This window comes from Symphalangus syndactylus, chromosome 16, assembly GCF_028878055.3.
Source record: "Symphalangus syndactylus isolate Jambi chromosome 16, NHGRI_mSymSyn1-v2.1_pri, whole genome shotgun sequence".
Classification (NCBI taxonomy): domain Eukaryota; kingdom Metazoa; phylum Chordata; class Mammalia; order Primates; family Hylobatidae; genus Symphalangus; species Symphalangus syndactylus.
The window spans coordinates 34,564,634-34,582,934 of NC_072438.2; the positions used below are offsets into that span (position 1 = coordinate 34,564,634).

Below are 18,301 nucleotides of genomic sequence, written 5' to 3' on the forward strand. Positions count from 1 at the left end.
AACTGGGGCCAGATCATGCAGGGGCCTGTTGATCATTATTGCTTTTACTCCAAGCTGTTTAAGGGTTTTAAAGAGAGAACATGACCTCTTGCAGATGCATCAGAAATAGACACTGGAGGGCACAGGCAAAACAGGGAAAAAGCATCTAAGAGAAAATCGCAATAACCCAGGCAAGAGTTGATGTTTGCTTGTACCAGAGTGGTACCTGTATGGTGATAAGAAAAGATCAGATGATTTTTCTGTATCATTGATAGAGTCAACAGGATCTGGTGAATGTGAAGAAGGATAGAGCAGTCATTGACTAAGATGGGGACTATCAGGAGAAGTAGGTTTTGGGGAAAATATCAGGAGCATGGTTTTTGAGCATGTGAATTTGAGATGCTAATTATGCATCCAAGTGGAACTATCAGTATCCACTATCAGTATGAGTACAGCTCTCAGTTGCAGTAATGGATTTGGTAGTCATTAAGATACAGTGATATGGTAGTTAATTTTAATATGACTGGGCCACAAGGTGCCCAGATATTTGGTTAAACATTAGCAATGGAATTGGTAGACTGAGTAAAGCAGACTGCTCTTCCAAATATGGCTGGGCATCACTCAATCTGTTCAAGGCCTGAATAGAATGAAAAGGTGAGGAAAAGAAGATTCACTCCCTCTCTGCATGACTGCTTGAGCAGAGACATCAGTTTTCTCCTGCCCTCAGACTAAGCCATACCACTGGCTCTCCTGGGTCTCCAGCTTATCAACTACAGATCATGGGTGTTAGCTTCCATAATCATGTAGCAAATTTCTTACACTGAATCTCTGTCTCTCCGTATTACATTTAAATGCTTACTTTACTTTTGTTCCTGCATGTACTAAGGACAACATGTGCAACTAAACATAACCCAAATTCAATAGACTCTTCTTTTTTATTCTTCGCTTGTATCTGTAGAACCACCATTTTCATAGAACAGGAATGAACACTGAGAAGAAAGAGTAAACTGTTACATAGGTTTAAGTTTCTACATGGTTATTAAAATTTTACAGCAAAGTTAGCTTTGAGCTCCCTGGCAGCCAAAAAATAAATGCCATTTATCAAACTTTCAGAAGCTCTTTTGCTGTTGTTACTTCTTTCTTCCATTTTATAACAGTAAGCTGCTAGCTTTTCCAAAGATCCTGTCCCACCCATTTCTTCTCCTGTTGGTACACATTAATGTAGCTTTCTTTCATCTGTCTAATCACATTGCCTATTATATAGAAATAGGCTTTTAGGCTTACATCTTTCAGATAATATGGTGTACTAGGTGTTTTCCAAGTGGTTCAGTACACAAACAGTCGCTGGGTGTGGTGTCTCACACCTGTAATACCAGCACTTTGGGAGGCTGCGGTAGGTAGATTGCTTGGGTCCCGGAGTTTGAGACCCTGTCTCCACAAAAAATAAACAAAAATTAGCTGGACCATCATGTTGCACGCCTGTAGTCCTGGCTACTCAGGAAGCTGAGGAGGTGGGAGGATTACTTGAGCCCAGGAGGTTGAGGCTGCAGTGAGCTGAGATTGTGCCACTGCACTCCAGCCTGGATGACAGAGCAAGACTTTGTGTCAAAATAAATGGTACACACACACACACACACACATACACACACAGGCCTCATAATGCCAAGAAAGATCTATTATCCAATTATTCACATGAAAATGTTGAACACAATATGGCTGTTCTTCAAAGACTACATATTTACTCTTCCGTAAGAAAGTTTTCACTTTATATATTTAAAAAGGTTCAGATATTACTTCTGATTAGGATGTCTTTGCTTCCTCTTTTTCTGGTTAGCCTTTAATTTGGTAATACCTTCTTGACCTTCAAAGTCATTTTAACTGTTATTTCCTCTAAGAAATCTTCCCTAGTGCCCCAGTTGGACTGTGGTTATGCAGCATTCTATTTTTACCCTGATTATCACATTTTTACTGTAAATACTTGTTAATCTGTCTCCATCATTAGATGGAACATATCTTGGGAGTAGGTGATCTGTCTCTTTAACCTCAGATGCCCAGCAAGTGACTGGCATTAGTAGTCACTTGATACATATATGATGAAAGCTTAATGCCCTTTGCAAATGAAAGAGCTTTCATTTCAAATTACCACACAGATAAATGAAGATCCTCTTGTTGTTGGGTGAACCACTAAATCCATATTATGCCAACTTTAAATCCTAAATCCATTTCTCAAGTTTTAGGGTCACCCAAACATACTTACATCTGCAACATTTGGTTGACTCTAAGAGAAAGTAACATTTTCATTATTTTTTATAGCCAACTTATGTAGAAAGTTTTTTAGGGATTGTACTTAGATTACTATTGGTGGTTAAATCATATTCTCTGCCACTCTACAGTTTGATTGGCTGCTATATGCCAGGTACAGGATCAGATACTGTAAGTATCTCATTTAAGCCTCAAGACAGTCTTGAGATTTAGGTTTATTGCTTTACTTAGGCATTTTGTGGGTTGTATTGTGCCCCCTCCCAAATTCATATGCTGAAGTCCCAATTCCCCGTACCTCAGAGTGTGACTGTATTTGGAGATAGTTTATTTACAGAGGTAATCAAGCTAAAATGAGGTCATTAGGGTTGGTCCTAATTCAGTATGGCTAGTGTCCTTATATTAATAAAATGGGGAAATTTGGGCCTGGCGCGGTGGCTCACACCTGTAATCCCAGCACTCTGGAAGGCTGAGGCGGGTGGATTGCTTGAGCCCAGGAGTTCCAGAGAGCCTGGGCAACATGGTGAAACCTCATCTCCACAAAAAATAGAAAAATTAGCCAGGCATGGTAGCACATGCCTGTAGTCCCAGCTACTTGGGAGGCTGAGGTGGGAGGACTGCCTGAACCAAGAGGGTTTGAGGCTGCAGTGAGCCATGATCGTGCCATTGCACTTTTAATCATTCTTCAAAATGATTTAACTGTACCAGAGATTGTGGAACCAGCATTTCATGGTGACAGATATTTTTAAACAATTAACAAAGCATAAATAAATAAAAGAAATATCTATCTTTTTGGTGCTATTGTCTGGCTGTGAGCTCCTTGGATTCTGGACTAGAAATTAGCTAATTTTTGATCTTAGCACCTAATATACTACCTGACCCTAAAATGCATTTAATATTAGATGTATGAACACAAAGGGCTTCTCTTAGTTCACAATGCCTTGGTTCTCCTATGTCTTTGCCATTATCATAAAGTTGAGCCCAGCTTACGTGCCCCCCTGGATTTACTTGGTAGTAGTTTTATGTTGAATGCTATTATTACTATCCAGGAACTTTACACCATAATAGCATCCTTACAGGTTGCAGAAGGGATGTTTCAATCTTCCTTGGAGCGTGGCTTGTTGAGCTCTGTGGCTGCGTTGAAGGTAGGAGCCAAGATGTGATGTTCCCCTTGCTCCAGGTCTCTCATGCTGCTTTAGGGCACAACTTTAATAATGCCTGGTTAATGCCTTGAATCTCCAGCCTTTTTTTTTTCCCCCTGGGCTTCCCTTTTGTTACAGAGGTGGTAGACGCTCCTGGGAAACTGCAGGCTGCAGGTGGACAGTGGGGAGTGCTCCTGGCACCCATTCACTTGCCGGCTCAGCTCATGCATGGATAATACCACTGCTGTTCAGGGATCTGGCTTCTCTGGCAGCTGCCTGGAGCGGCAGGTGGCATGACTGAAAAGTGCGGGGGAGTTTGCATCTTCTGCAGAAACCTTTGATTGATGGGAGCCAAAAGTTCCATTTTTCTCTCTTCTTGTCGCACTGTTCCAAAACAGAGTGGTCTCCACTGTGGAGGCATCGTGAGAGACTCAGCAGCCAGCTCAGTGGTGCGTTGCCTTGATATTTTTCTGCCTCCTTCTGTGCGTGGCTGATGTCTCCCTTCCCCTCACTTTTGCTTCACTGGGGTTGAAGGAATTGTTGAAGGAAATCCTACTCTCTAAGGAACGGTTATATGGGCCTTTGCATCAGGTCCTATTTTCTAGAGAACCTTTGACTGTCACTTTAGGCATATGGCCCTGTAAAGATTTCTGTGTGTGTACCTTTGTTGTATGTGCTCTTGTAGATTGTTCGTGTATTCTTTTTGTCTACTTTCCTTTTTTGCACAATTCAACTCAAAACGAGCTCTTGTTTTTCATACCTTAAGGGTTTAAATTATAATAATAGTTAACTATGCACCAGGCACCTTTACAATCATTTTTACTTTACAACAACCCTCTATCTAGGTATTAGCATAAGGACCTGGTTTTACTGGAACAAAAATACAGGAGTTCCTCACCTTATGAAGGGTTTCTTCATGGTACTTATGGCCATTTTTTTTATACATTCAAACTTAAGGAGTTGAAATTTCCAGTCCCTGGACAGATTTTCCACAAAAGAAGAGGGAGGTGGGCAGCCCTTTGAAGCTTTTAAACAGGCCCACTTTTCTTCTCCTTGCTGATATATGTTGTGTGGCATCTTTTTCTAAAGTAGGTGTTTTGTATACTTTAAGATTGAAAGTAGGTAATTCCTTTTTAGGTAATCTCTTCAAGTGCTGTAGGGACTTCCTGCTTCATAACTCACAGACATTATGAATGTTTTTAAAATTAATTTTTAATTGACAAATATTAATTGTGTATATTTATGGGGTACGATGTTCTGAGCTATATGTACATTGTAGAACAATTCAACTGAGCTAACATATCTATTATCTCATTGACTTAACCTTTTTTGTAGTGAGAATGTTAAAAATCTATCTTTTTAGCAATTTTGAAATAGACATTAACTGTGGCTATTGTGAAGTACAATAGATCACTCAGACATATTCCTCCAGTCTAACAGTAACCTTGTACCCTTTGGTCAGCATCTTCCCTTTCCCCATCCCTCTCCCCATTCCCACTTACCAGCCTCTGGTAATCACCTTTATACTCTTGTTTCTATGAGATGAACTTTTTTTAAGATTCCACATATGTGGGGTCATACAATATTTGTCGTTCTACGCCTGGCTTATTTCACTTAGCCTAATGTCCTCCAGTTCCATCCATGTTGCAGTGAATGAAGAATTTCTTTCTTTTTTAAGGCTCTATAGTATTCTACTGTGTGTATATACCCTATTTTCCTTATCCATTCATCTGTTGATGGACATTTAGTTTGCTTCCATATCTTGGCTATTGTAAATAATGCTGAAATGAACACGGGAGTGCAGATATCTCATTGACATACTGATTTCCATTCCTTTGGATATATACTCAGAAGTGGGATTGCTGGATCATACGATAATTCTATTCCTAGTTTTTTAGGAACCTCCATACTACTTTCCAAAATGGGTATACTAGTTTACATTTCCATTAACAGTATACCAGTGTTTCCTTTTCTCCACATCCTCATCAACACTTATTCGTCTTTTTGATAATAGCCATCATTTTCTCACCATTTTCAATTGTGATGATCTTTATTCAGCTCCATCACAATTCTAGTCCTCTTTTTATGGAAAATGTCAACATTCCTACTGCTTCAGCACCTGTCAGTTATCATGTGATCAATAATATTCATGTAACACCTCAAATTAAGCAGTATAGAGCAAACATATCCTATTTAATAATATAAACGACTCACCCCACATGCCCTCTGACTGCACTGGACTTTAGCGGGCAAAGTTAACTTGCTTCTGTTGAGTGGCTTTTAAAAAACTATGTTAGTTAAATCTAGAGTTTTTAACTTCCTACCCTGGATGCAAGACACTTAAAAAGACTTCCTTCCTCTGCTCCCAAAGAAAGCAGCAATAAAAATTTCCATCTTCACTACACCACTTGAGGACTATCTCATGCTTTATTGGGTTTAGGGAGCAAGGGTCTTGCTAATGAGTTACTTCCACGGTGTCACTTTTATTCCTAGTGCTTTATTAAACAATTGAGGACCCCATTTTTATGCTAGGGCTTCATTGATCGAATGGAGCCATCACACTGTCTATATCACTTTAGAGGTGTTTCCAAAGTTCTCAGCACCTCGAGTCCCTTGTTAGCGTCTGTCGAGAGTCAGCGGGAAAACTCGGTACCTAACAGGGTTTCCACCAAAGGCAGCTATCCGAGGAGCTTCACCATCAAGAGCAAGCGAACCAGGCTGGACCACCCTGCTGGGTCAGTCCCGACATTCCAGGGCCACGCGGGGAAGTCAAAGACGGGAAGGAGACGATCAGTGGAAGGGCGAGGCGCCGGAATTCCCCTCTTCTATACCTCCACCCCTACTACCGCCCCACGCCCACCGCCCTCCCCACTGACAGCCCGCCGCGCCCGCCCACGCGGTGACGTCATCTCGCGGCGGCCGGGCGCCTAGCCCACAGAGTGGGAGCCGGAAGCCGGGCGGGCAGCGGCGCGCGGCGTCCCGGAACCCAGGAGCCTGAGAACTCGCACACCTGGAGGAAGCCAGCAGGAGGCAGTGGGCATGCGCGGGGCTGCGGTGGCGCAGGCGCCCTGCCGCGCCCGCCGGCCGGGAACCGGTTCTCCGAGTCCGAGCTGGCGCGCGCTGTGGGCTGTGCGGGAGCGAGGGGAGAAGAGGGAGATAGGGATTCCGACTCTTGGGAAGGGCAGGCTTGCCTCTGGGATGGGGAGGGGCCGGTGCACGGATCCCGCTGTGCATCTGTGCAGGGCGCGCCCAGTAGTTTGGGATTTGCAAGAAAATGCAATCAAACAACATGGGCAGACAAAGTACGATGCGTTTATCCTAAGCCAAGAACACGCTTAGAATGCGCGCCCAGAGCCAGTTCTCCCCAAGGGATGGCAACGCACCTGTGTGCCGGGTTCCGCGCAAGGGCTTTCCCTGTTTATTCTCCCGCCGCCGCCAACAATCTTGTGGGGCGGGCATGGTTGGATCCCCAATTTAAGAGTAGCGAAACTGAGGACAGATTAACCTGTCTGCACGTAACACAGCTGAAAAGTGGTGGAATTGCTATTTCTTTCAGGTTTGCCTGATTCTAGAGCTCGATGCTGCCCATCAGGTGTTTGAAGTCATGATTTGGTGAAAATGGAACAGTGAAGACGTTCTGAAAAAAAAAAAAAAGGCATATCATGAGGTTTGGACATTGAGAGGTATAGGCTGGCTGTAGGAGTCGGGTAGGTGCCAAGGAAAAGGGCCTCAGGGTAGATTTTGAATGGGATTTGGCGACAGGGAAGGAGAGAAAGCTTTGGGGTGGTGAGAACAAGGGAAAGGAAAGGGAAAACAAAAGCGTGGAGGTGGGAAAGGAAACCTGGGGAGAAAAGTAAGCGATTGCCTCATTTGGAGTCTTGTGTTTATGTTTGGCTTGCAAATAGAAACATATATAATTCTAGGGTTGGGCTTTTCTTGCCAAGGAATGGATTTCCTCCTTTCTGTTCTTAGGTTTAAGCTGTGATGCACAGTGACACGTACCTCTGTTCAGCAAGGTGCATTCTGGCTATTCATTTAACAGCTGGAAACTTCTATACCTGCGGCAAAGATGATCGGCGGTGGAGGGTTTATTCCTGGCCCCTGGCCTGCCTGGCCTTGGTCTTTTTAGTGCTTGCCGGATCCCTAGTTCCTTTCCGGTTCCAGTAGTGAGAGGAATAAACACTTATAACTCCAATACACTCTCAATGTCAACACCCTCCCTATCTTTAAAAGAAGAAAAAAATACTAAATCATCTTTGTTTAAAGAATCCTGGCCCCTGTGATTTGTTAATTTGTTCGTGGTTTTATACTGTTACTGCTGTAACAGTTTGCACTACACCATTTAGCAACTGATTACTACCTTGTATTAGCCTCTAATTGTTTAATGGGTGTAAATTTTATCTCCTTAAAAAGATTGTAAGATGCCTTAGTCATGGGACTGTGCTGTTTATCTCATAGCCCTGACTGCTGACTTAATTGCCTTTTTCAAGTGTCTCTTGCCTAACCCTCACCAGTAAGTACCCTGCCTGGCACATACTAGGTACTCAGTAAACATTTAATAAATGAAATGATGCCTCCTGGAGAGCAGGAACAAGCTTGTTATTTATATTGTTCTGGTCCCCTAGCAGAATTATCTTCTCTGGTGGGCACTCAGCACTCTGGTGTGACTTCATCGCTGTGCCTTTCAGCAGGGGAAATATAATCTCCCTGTTGCCCTATAAAGAATTGCCACCTGAACACTATGCCCACAAGAAGTCTGCTGAGAAATAATTGTTGATAGATTGACTTAGCCTCAAAGATATCCTTGATTCTTTTCTAAAGTGTGCATCTGCCCTTCCACAATAAACGATATGTGTGGTTATCTTGGACAGGCTACCTAAGAAATACTTTAGGAGAATGTAATTTGAGTATCTTCTTGGCTTGAGAAAGCAAGCAAACAAACCAATAAGCAGAATCAAACCAACAAAACCCAATAGCAAAAGGATCTTCGTGTTTAATAACCCTATCTGTAAATTTTAAACTATTTTGTGTCCCTGGGAGAGCGAATGCCTCCTTGCGTGTGAATTTCCAGGGCTTTTAATTTATAGTGACATTACATTCAACACTTCCTTTTAAATTTGAAGGGAGGTGGCCTTAAAAATATGCTGGCAACTAGTTTGGATGAGAAAGATTCCGGTTCTTTATTTATCCAGAGCAATGACCAGGTCTGAACAGGATTTACAAGAGAGAGCAGATCTTGGGTGCACAAGAACTTTGCTTCATTCCAGGTTGGCGAAAACGAGTCAAGTCTACATCATTGTTCTGTCAGCCGGTTCAGGATACAGCACAGAGTCGATGGGATGGGATGGGGGTGGGAAGGTGATGAGTTCAGGTAAATGTCTATACCTAGGAGAGTCAGAAGCTAGAGTAAATTCTCTTAAATAGGCCTTTTCAGTGGCTGCTAAATCTCGCTCATTTCCCATGAATTAGCTGTGGGATACTGGGGACAACTTCACATTTCTGGGCCTTCTTCTCCTCATTCGTAAAATGGGGATAACGATAATTTTGGAGTTATAGCATGTAAATGTGTAAAACGGTTAGAGCAATGCCTGGTACACTCACACATAGCAGGCACTTTGTGAAATGTTTGGCAAGTAAATAAAGCGCTAAGTTATGCTAACCGCGTCTAAACAGCCACTTGTAAGCCCTACCTATATTGAAATTACGTGGATGCTGCTGTTTTCCGATTGCAAGATTTTCCTGATCCATGCAACTCCACGAGGCTGAAACGCGCCCTCAGGATGTGGGACGTCTGGACTCTTCTCTCCGCCCCCTTGTAGCCCCCACTCCCCCTCGCGGTGGTGCCGTGAGTGAGGGAGAGGTACACTTCCCCCTTCTTCCCCGCCCCCTATCGTCGCGGCTCGCTAAAGCGTTAGCAACCGCCCCGCGGTACTACCTTCCGTCCAGGAACGCCTCCGGGGCGGGGCTGGGGTGCCGCGCACGCGCAGTACAGCAGCGCCGCGCCTGCGCTGTGGAGGGCCTGAGGGAGGCGGGGGATTGGTATGCGAGCGAATGTGCGAGGGGAGGGAGGCGTCCCGGCGGAGCGTGGTACTACGACCAGCGCGGGCCGGAGGGGGCGGGGGGATGCGCCGCGGCGGCGGCGGCGGCGGCGGCGCGGGCGCTGGGGCTGGTGTTTGGCGGCGCCAGAGCAGCGGTTCCCGGTCTCGCCGCAGCAGCAGCGCGGGTGTCGTGCACTGCCTGAAGACGCCGTACCTTTCTACCCATCACCTTTTTTTTTTTTTTTTTTTTTTTTAAATAACCGGAACCAATGAACGCAGCCGGGATCAGAGCTCCGGAGGCCGCCGGTGCCGACGGGACCAGGCTGGCGCCCGGCGGGAGCCAGCGTCTGAGGCGGCGGGGGCGGCCGGAGGAGTCGCCGGCAACGGTGGCGGCGCCTCGCGGAGCGGGCGAGCTGCAGGCGGCCGGGGCGCCGCTGAGCTTTCACCCGGCTCCTCCTCGGCGCCCTCATCCCGCCTCGACTCCCGGCCCAGCCTGGGGCTGGCTGCGGCGGCGGCGGCGCTGGGCTGCGTTGCTGGTGCTCGGGCTGCTGGTAGCCGGAGCGGCGGACGGATGCGAGCTTGTGCCCCGGCACCTCCGCGGGCGGCGGGCGACTGGCTCTGCCGCAACTGCCGCCTCCTCTCCCGCCGCGGCGGCCGGCGACAGCCCGGCGGTCATGACAGGTGAGGGGCCGGGAGGAGGCGGGCGGGGCTCGGCGGGTCACGGTGGGACCCCCATTCCGTGCAGAGGCCAGCATCTCTGCCGGACGTCCGCTATTCCACGGCCCCGGCCAGGGCGCGATGCGGCGCCCTGGCTGCTGCTTCGTCGCGGTCCCCTGCACTCCGGACGTCTTCCCTTTTCACCCCGACACGCCGCCCTCGCCGAGCCTCTCGACGGCACTGATTCCCCTCCCTTCAGTCTGGCTCTCCGATCTTCCAAGCTGAGCAATGCGGTGGTTTCTCTTTCGTGCTGCAGAAGTGCCAGCAGGGTCTGCAGGGGACTGGGCTGATTTTTTTTTTTATTTTTTATTTTTGAAGCTGCTAGAAAAAGTCAGCAGCAGCATTGCGGTATTGAGTCTACCTCTGGTGCTGCTTTTGCAAAGGCAGCTGGCAGCCAGTCTCACCGGTTCAAAGCCCCGCTTGAGCACAACGTCCCAGGGGAGCCTGCTAAAGGGAATTCTTTGAGAGCCTTAATACCGAGTGATATTAGTGGTTCCGTGTTAGTATGCAGAAATGCCTAAGTTTACTGTGCATTTTTTGTGGGGTCCGTTTTAAGTGATGGAAAGTGTTTGGTGGTGGGAGCATCACTGGGTGACAAAGGGTGCAGAAACCTCAGCAGGTAACCAGAAATTATACCTAAAATTTGCAAAGTGCAGCATACTCGGGGCTTGCAGCTAGCAGCACAGTTCTGATAGACTGCACCAGCACCTTTTTTTTTTTTTTATATAGAACGTTCTCGTAATTGAAAACTTGGAAACGTGTTGTGTAAGGTTAAGTGCAGAATTGTATCCTTTTTAAAGCCTTCCGGTGTTACGTACAATGGATCAGTTGTGGTTTAAGTAAAAGTTATGATATAAGGACCCTGAAATGATTTCTTTGGGAAAAGTAATGGAGCTAAAATAATGATTTTTTTTTTTTAGTATTTCGCTTATTTTTAAAGTAGGTCTGTAGATTTCCTACAATTATTGTAAGACTAAAAAGTTTAAAGTGGCACAAGATGACCCGTGATTAATTTAACCAAAACGATAGTCCAGCGGGCGTCTGGAAGTTACTAACAGCTTCTCTGACAAGTGCTCAGAAACTATATTCTTTAAAGCCAAGCAGTTTCTCTGGGTTCTATGATAGGATATTTACTATTCTAGAGAGAAGAAGGATGTTGGTAAACTTTAAAAGCTTTGGAGGATGTAGAGTATAGAACATAATGGTCAGCATGTTTAACTTTACCCTGAAGCATATCAAGCCTTATTAAATGGAACTTGATACATCAAACCTACCAATCGGGTAACTGGGATAAAGTGATTATAGAATAATCAGTATTAGGAGCATAGTATAGTTTGAGTGAGAAGATAGGTCAGACAGCTTTATGCTTGAATAATATTTATTCTCCAAATAAAAATGTGGCAAGTAACAGTATAGTGAAGAATAGTGATTATTAGGAAAGTTGATAGATAAGACTATAATTTGAAGATTTAATGCCTCATGCAGGAAGGGAAGGAGCAGAAATATTTAGGCTTCTAGAAGGTGTAAGTGGTTCTAGGTTTCTCGAGTAGAAAAATTTGGTTAATACATAATTGGCTAATGCTCTGTCAAAAAGTAATTGGTAAAAAGGCAAGCAATTCAGAAAATTTAGTATTGACTGCTAATAAGTATATTTTATACTGTGTAGATCACATCAAGAAAATTGCTCAGATGGAACTTTAATAAGCCATTTACAATCCTTTTTAAGACTTAAATTTCTCTATACTTATTTAAGGCATTGGGGGAAAAAGGTGATTCTTATTGGAAAAAAATCCGATGTATCACACAAAATGAGTTTGTGCCATAGGGCTTTAAAATAAGTTTGCTAGAAGAATACCCGGAATTATTTCTAATGTTCTTTTACTTTCCTTTTGTCAGAATATTGATTTTTAACAAGTTAAACATTTCCACTTAAAGTTTAAATCATAAAACTACACAATATACAAATTAAATTGTTATTTTAATAAGTTGATGTAAAAACAGTCAATAGCACCCATATAGGCACCCATATAGGCACTTGGTAAAAGTAAACTGAAAATCTATGATGAAGTTAGAAAATATTGAAAATTTCTTTGAACTGTATGGCCTCTATAGGGCTCTTTCCCATTCTTAAGATTGTATGAATAGTGCTTTCTTTTATGGTTCTATTTGTAAATGTTATGCAAAGCCTAGAACCTAATTTATTAGCATTAGTGTACACTTCAGGAAGTAAAACCATAGACTGAATTTACAAAATACTGTGGTGTGGTGTCACATTCTAGGCAGCGTTAATGGATAGAGATGGAGTAGAGCATCAGTAATAAGAGAACTAAACCTTACGTGAATTTTGAAAATTGAAAATTTTTGAAAGCATTCTGAGAGAAGAAATGGTCTCTTTGGCTCCTGATTAAAGTTGTGATTTAGCTGTGAGTATTCTTAATAGCTCTGCAAAATGACAGCCAAAATCACTTTTCTGTTTTCCTCTCGAGATTGGCATTTTTAATACTTACCTTTAGAAGCTCCGTAAGAGTTAGCCTTTGACTAATAAAATGTATAAAACATTCTTTTTCACTGCAGTTTGCCTCTCAAGTGTTTTACTTTAGGGATTTAGTGTACTTTAGGAGTAAATTGCCTTTAAATTATCCTGTGTTTATTTGCTCAAAACTATACAAATCATCCAAATAAACAGACCCATTGTCATAATGAATACAGGTTTATATTTTCTTTTCCTTTTTAAATATTACCTTTTCAGAGTTCACTGTACAAATGTTTTTGACGAGACGGAACCAGTATTTATAACATTATATAGTAAGGGTTTTAAATTACGTACACAGCACTTATTATATATTTAGGGCACTTACTTTGAAAGTGATGGAAATTTAAAGCAAGTTAGGGATAGGTGACTGAGAGCTTGGTGATTGTATTCTAAAGCAGTGCTTTCATAACTCAAAACAATACTTTTTTTTTTTTCCTTCTTTGCCTAACAGATTTAGAGTTGATGAATTGATCCCGGTAGGGAGTGACCAATCTCACCCAGATAGGGTCGCTGAGAAATAGCTTATGAAAGGGAAATAAACAAACAAAAAAATGCCAAATAATTGAAACATTACATTATTTCTTATGGAATTAATTGTTTCAGAATTTTTAATAACAAATTTTAACTGAAAATATTTGCCTCTGTCCTTTTAAAGAATGAATTAAAGTACATTCTTTAGTGCCTGTATGAAGGTTTTATGTTAACTGTAATACCATTTCACTGATTTGGCATGTTATTAGAAATATACATATATAAAAACATGTATCTTAGAAGTATTAAAACCTCAGTTAAAATTTAATATATTCTTAGTTCAACATATAATACCATTTATAATGGCCACTTTCCCCATTACTGTTACACACATTTGTGTTGTGGGGCTTTCATTAATTTAGATAGAAATATCTCAAATTAGCATGACTGTCATTGGGAAAATGTTAAACTGAACTTTTAATGAAATCAGTTGTATTCCTTATTTATTTTTATTAGTAGTTGGTTTGCCTGTGGGATATGTATGTTGCTTTCAGTAATATTTTACGAATAACTTACACATGTTAATGTTTCCACTGTGACTGTAGACTCAAAGTGGATTCAGATAGCCTGAGAGACCTTTCTTCCTCTTGTGACGTTGCTCTTTCTGAACTTCCTAAAGCCATCATTTACTGTATCCTCTTTCTCTTTCCCTTTAAGTATCATTACCAGTTCTTTATTTCACCAGTCTTTGGTCATTGCTGTAGTTGTATTATTGTTGCTAACTACAGGATTAAAGAATCTGTTCATATCCATTTGATCTAGTCGATTCTGAACATTTAAGAATCGGTAGTAATCTAATTGGTCTGGAAACATTGCATCCCTTGGTACTCTTAAGAATACCATGGCAGAACTGGCCTCAGTTGGGAATCTCATAGCACAGGAAGAATTCAGAGGGCCAGTTAGAAAAGTGGATCCAAGATTTAGCTTCCTTTTATGCAAAAGGAGGACACAGGATCATGTAGCTTGCCAAAGGCTTGCTTTGTGGCTGGATACATGCTAGTGTTTTCAGATTAATTTAGGCTCTTTTCGCGTAATGATATCAAGGATTTTTGATAGTGGCCTAATCATTGATGATAATTGTGGTGTGAACACTTTCACAGTGATTGTCAGAGATCTGCATTTATGTAATATGATAGTTAATGTACATATTGGCTAAGCTAATACTAAAACTAACTGCTAATAATGTGGATAGTAAGCCATTTTTGACATTTACTGGAGTTTGGACTTTACGTCATTAAGATCTACCTAGGAATTTACTTCTGAATTGATCAGATTTTATTAACTAAATAATTATTAAGTACAAGCAGAATAACACAAAAGAGAAGTGGGAAAGAATTAAAAAAAAGAATTAGATGTAGGTCTCACCATTTTGGACTCAGACTAGGTAATAATAGGCACATTTATTAAACTATTCCTACGTGTTAGTATTGTGCCAAGTGCTTTTTATATTATACATCACTGTTTTTGATTCTGAGACTAATCCTGTTAGATAGCTACTGTTTTCTTTTTCCTTCCAACTTTTATTTTAAATTCGTTTTAGATTCCAACTTTTATTTTAGATTCACATGCAGGTTCATTGCCTGGGTTTATTGCATAATATTGAGATTTTAGTTACCAATGATCCCGTCACCCAGGTACTGAGCATAGTACTCAATAGTTTTTCAACCCTTACCCCTCCTCTTACCTCCCCCACAAGTAGTCCTCAGTTTCTATTGTTGCTGTCTTTATCTTCATATAGTAGATTAGGAAACATGCTGGATGATCTTAAGTAACTTGCCCAAGCTCACATCTAGTAGGTAGCAGAGTTAGAGGTTGACCAGGGTTTCTCTGGTTCCAAAGCTTGGATTCTTAGCTGGTATGTTGTATGCATCCTTATACAAACAATATGCGATGGATTGTGATTAGCACCACAAGGGACTGCAAAGTGTAGGAGAAAGGAAGAGGCTGTTAGAGATTATTACCTAGAGGAGGGCAGGATTTGAGCTGGACCTTGATGTATAGGTAGGACTTCTTGTGGAGATAAGTGAAAAGGCTTTCTGGGAGGAGGCATATGCAAGAATCGGGGGTCAATACTTTTCTTTAGAGTTAAGTATAAGGTATATGTAGAGTAATGGGGAATGCAAGAAGAAAGAAGGTTGGGGCCAAATTATCAAGAGCTTTACAATTCCCTAGTCTATTCAGTATGTATCAAAATGTCAGCACATTTAAAACTGGGGTACTCGGCTGTATACTGGGAAGAATGAGACACCCAGGACAAATATGATATCTTTTCTTGGCATATCCATTTTATTAGATTATTTGAGAGATATAAAACTATTTGAAGGTTTCTAAATATGCACGTTAGGGAAAATGTACATATATTTTAATTTTTAAGGTAAAAGGCACTTTGAACTTTCAGAGTGTTTTGTTAATAAACTCTTGAAGTTGCAGATCTATATCCTGTCATTAGGAGGTGAGAGGCATTGTGGTTTTTGAAGATGGGGGTGACGTCCTTTGTGTTTGAGAAAGCTAATTCTGGGTGGATGGCAATGAGGAGATAACAGAGATAAGGATGCCAGTTAGGAAATTATTTAGAAGGAGAGGTCTTGAGAATTCTAATTATTGGAGTGGCTATGAAAATGTTTAGATGAAATTTTATAAAATCGGCTTTATTCTTAGCATAGAAAGGAATCTGGCTATTTATATGAAGTCTAAGAAATAAAAATTATCTTTATCATTAAGCATACAGAATTTATAGAATGATTTAAATTAGTATAAGCCCTTGAAAAATCCAAGAAGAAACACACTATTTGTGATAGAGAATCTTCTTTATTTCAAATGTGCCCATTTCTTAATATAAAGATTAGTTTTTAAAAAAATATAATTGGGCTTATGGGATGATTTACAAAGTTGTCAACAGAAAAACAGTTGCAAATGTATTTGCCAGTTGTTTTACAAATAAAACAAAAAAACTTTTGATATCCAAAGACAATATATTTGCCATAAAATGCTTATATAAAGCTTTTAGAATTCCATGTATTAAAAGGATAAGTGTTTCCAGATTGAACTAAAGTTATAAGTCAAGAGTCGAAGTCTCTCCTGAACCCTTAGCTGTGAATAACAATATTTCAGACTACTGGCATATTACTTGTTTCAATATTAACTTCCAAATTTCATTGTTGTGTGAATTTCAAGCTTAATCTATAGATGATGATTTCTAATGCCAAATCTAAAAGGTTTGTTCTGTTCTTTAGCCATCTAGATCTTTATATTAGTATACATTGGATATTCAGTCTTTCTTGACACTGTCTAATTCTACCTTCTGTAACTGTTTTCCTTGACTAGTTTCATTGTTGCTGATTTTAAGGGTGGTTCCCTCTTAAGGCTCTGTTCTCAGCCTCCTGTTCCTCTAGTCTAGCTGAACGTTTCCTCCTCGGAGAACTTCATTACTAGGAAAGTTCTAAATTGGGGGTAGGGAACCCCAAGCCAATGATTGATTTGATTTTTGGCTTTATTTCCTTTGGCCCTTGGTGCGATATAGCACAAGCATCATGGCTACAGTCCCGAGAGTAATTTCCTTTCTACTAGGCTTTGTCAGCTCTATCCTTTAAAGTGAAACAATTTCAGGATTAAGGCTAGGAGCAGTTGCAGAATGTTCAATAATGTCTATTCGGTGTTTTCATAAGATAGTGGTAACTCCCCTCCAGTACTCACAGGCTGACTGGAGCCACAGAGCCTGGCAAGCGCAGTTTACTTGAACTAACATTCATCTCAGAGCCCAAATACCTGTATCTGTCTGAGTGTTTCTTTTTGCATATGAATTTGTTTTTATGTGTGCTTATGGATCTTGGCCTCTGTGTAACTTTTTTTTCTCTAGTCATTTTCACTTTCTCTACCTCTTTTTGATCTTCCTAAACTTGATATTATATGGAACTGAAACACCTCAACAACTATTTTATTGAATTAAATGCTGGGATTTTAATTCAAAAAATGCTTGAAATGAATATCTCATTTATGTGATTACAGAATACTAAACAGCCTTATTATAAGCAGCCTCATCAAAACCTCCTAGGGTAGTGAAAGTGATTTGTAGTTTCTTACAATATTCTCAATAAGTAAAAAGGCTTTTTAAGCCCTTGTTTGAAGTTTTTGTCTCCTACTCAGCACACTGCAAGTTGCACAGGCCCATGTTTTCTATTACTGTCTTTTTTTTTCTTTTTTAAAAAATCTGATGTTGGATAACTAGATAATCTTAATCCCCCTTCTTTATTCCTATTGTCCAGCAATAAATCTCTAACCTTTTCGTTAATGACTATATGTAATTTTCGCTCTGTTTCCCCAATGCCTTGAACCATTGTCATGTTTAGCTCTTATTTCTGCTTTGCCACACATATTCAGACTGTATTAATCCTCGCCATTTCTTTCTTCTGGGTACCACATTAAGAAAGAAAAGCTAAAGTGCAATTGTAGGTACCCATGGCTATTTTTGAATTTGCATTTGTAACTATACCCTCTGATGTTTATGCCGTGTTTGTTTGGGGTTGTACGCTGTAGCTTATGCCTGTAATCCCAGCACATTTCGAGGCCAAGATGGGCAGATCACTTGAGCCCAGGAGTTCGAGACCAGTCTGGGCAACATGGTGAAATCCCATCTCCTCAAAACATACAAAAAAAATTAGCTGGGCGTGGTGATGTGCACCTGTATTCCTGGCTACTCAGGAGGCTGAAATGGGAGAATCACCTGAGCCTGGGGGAAGTTGAGTCTGCAGCGAGCCCTGATCAGGCCACTGCACTCCGGCCTGGACGGCGGAGTGGGACCCTGTCTCCAAAAAAAAAAAAAAAGAAAGAAAAAAGTTTGTTTGGTTCTAGGTCTGTTATATATAGGTCCTAAAAAGAACTATAGAGGGTTAAAGTGAGAAAGCCAGTTGTTGGTGAATATATCTGTGTGTGCATAGAGTTTTAAACATTATTTAGTGACTGTTTTGTGTCAGCTATGGTATGAATAACTGGAAGTATAAAGATGCTGAAATTGACTATTTAAAAACATTTATTTATGTATTTATTTTTGGAGATGTAGTCTCACTCTGTTGCCCAGGCTGGAGTGCAGTGACATGATCATAGCT

The 18,301-nt window shown here is 41.4% G+C and overlaps 2 protein-coding genes and 1 long non-coding RNA gene across 6 annotated transcripts in view; 2 read left to right on the forward strand and 1 right to left on the reverse strand.

Moving 5' to 3' along the window:
* TBC1D19 (TBC1 domain family member 19) overlaps nucleotides 1-7,575 on the forward strand; it is a 277,728-nt gene extending 270,153 nt beyond the window's left edge. The window contains exons 22-23 of one of the 2 annotated variants that reach the window (XR_010116326.1): nucleotides 6,937-7,087; nucleotides 7,353-7,575. The gene's annotated coding sequence lies outside the window, so the exon portion shown is untranslated. Of the gene's footprint in view, nucleotides 1-6,936 lie in introns of both variants that reach the window. The other variant, XR_010116325.1, reaches the window with a different exon arrangement.
* A 960-nt stretch (nucleotides 7,576-8,535) lies between these two features.
* On the reverse strand, nucleotides 8,536-9,278 carry LOC129464788 (uncharacterized). The gene is made up of 2 exons (XR_008651739.2): nucleotides 9,071-9,278; nucleotides 8,536-8,765 (listed from the first exon to the last, which is right to left on the reverse strand). It is a non-coding gene; the product is annotated as an uncharacterized lncRNA (long non-coding RNA).
* A 226-nt stretch (nucleotides 9,279-9,504) lies between these two features.
* The window catches only part of STIM2 (stromal interaction molecule 2), a 157,306-nt gene continuing 148,509 nt past the window's right edge, over nucleotides 9,505-18,301 (forward strand). For 2 of the 3 annotated variants that reach the window (XM_055245523.2, XM_055245524.2), the window contains exon 1: nucleotides 9,507-10,099. In XM_055245523.2, the coding sequence (XP_055101498.1) occupies nucleotides 9,688-10,099 (412 nt within the window). In that variant the 5' untranslated portion in view covers nucleotides 9,507-9,687. Of the gene's footprint in view, nucleotides 10,100-18,301 lie in introns of all 3 variants that reach the window. The other variant, XM_063619749.1, reaches the window with a different exon arrangement.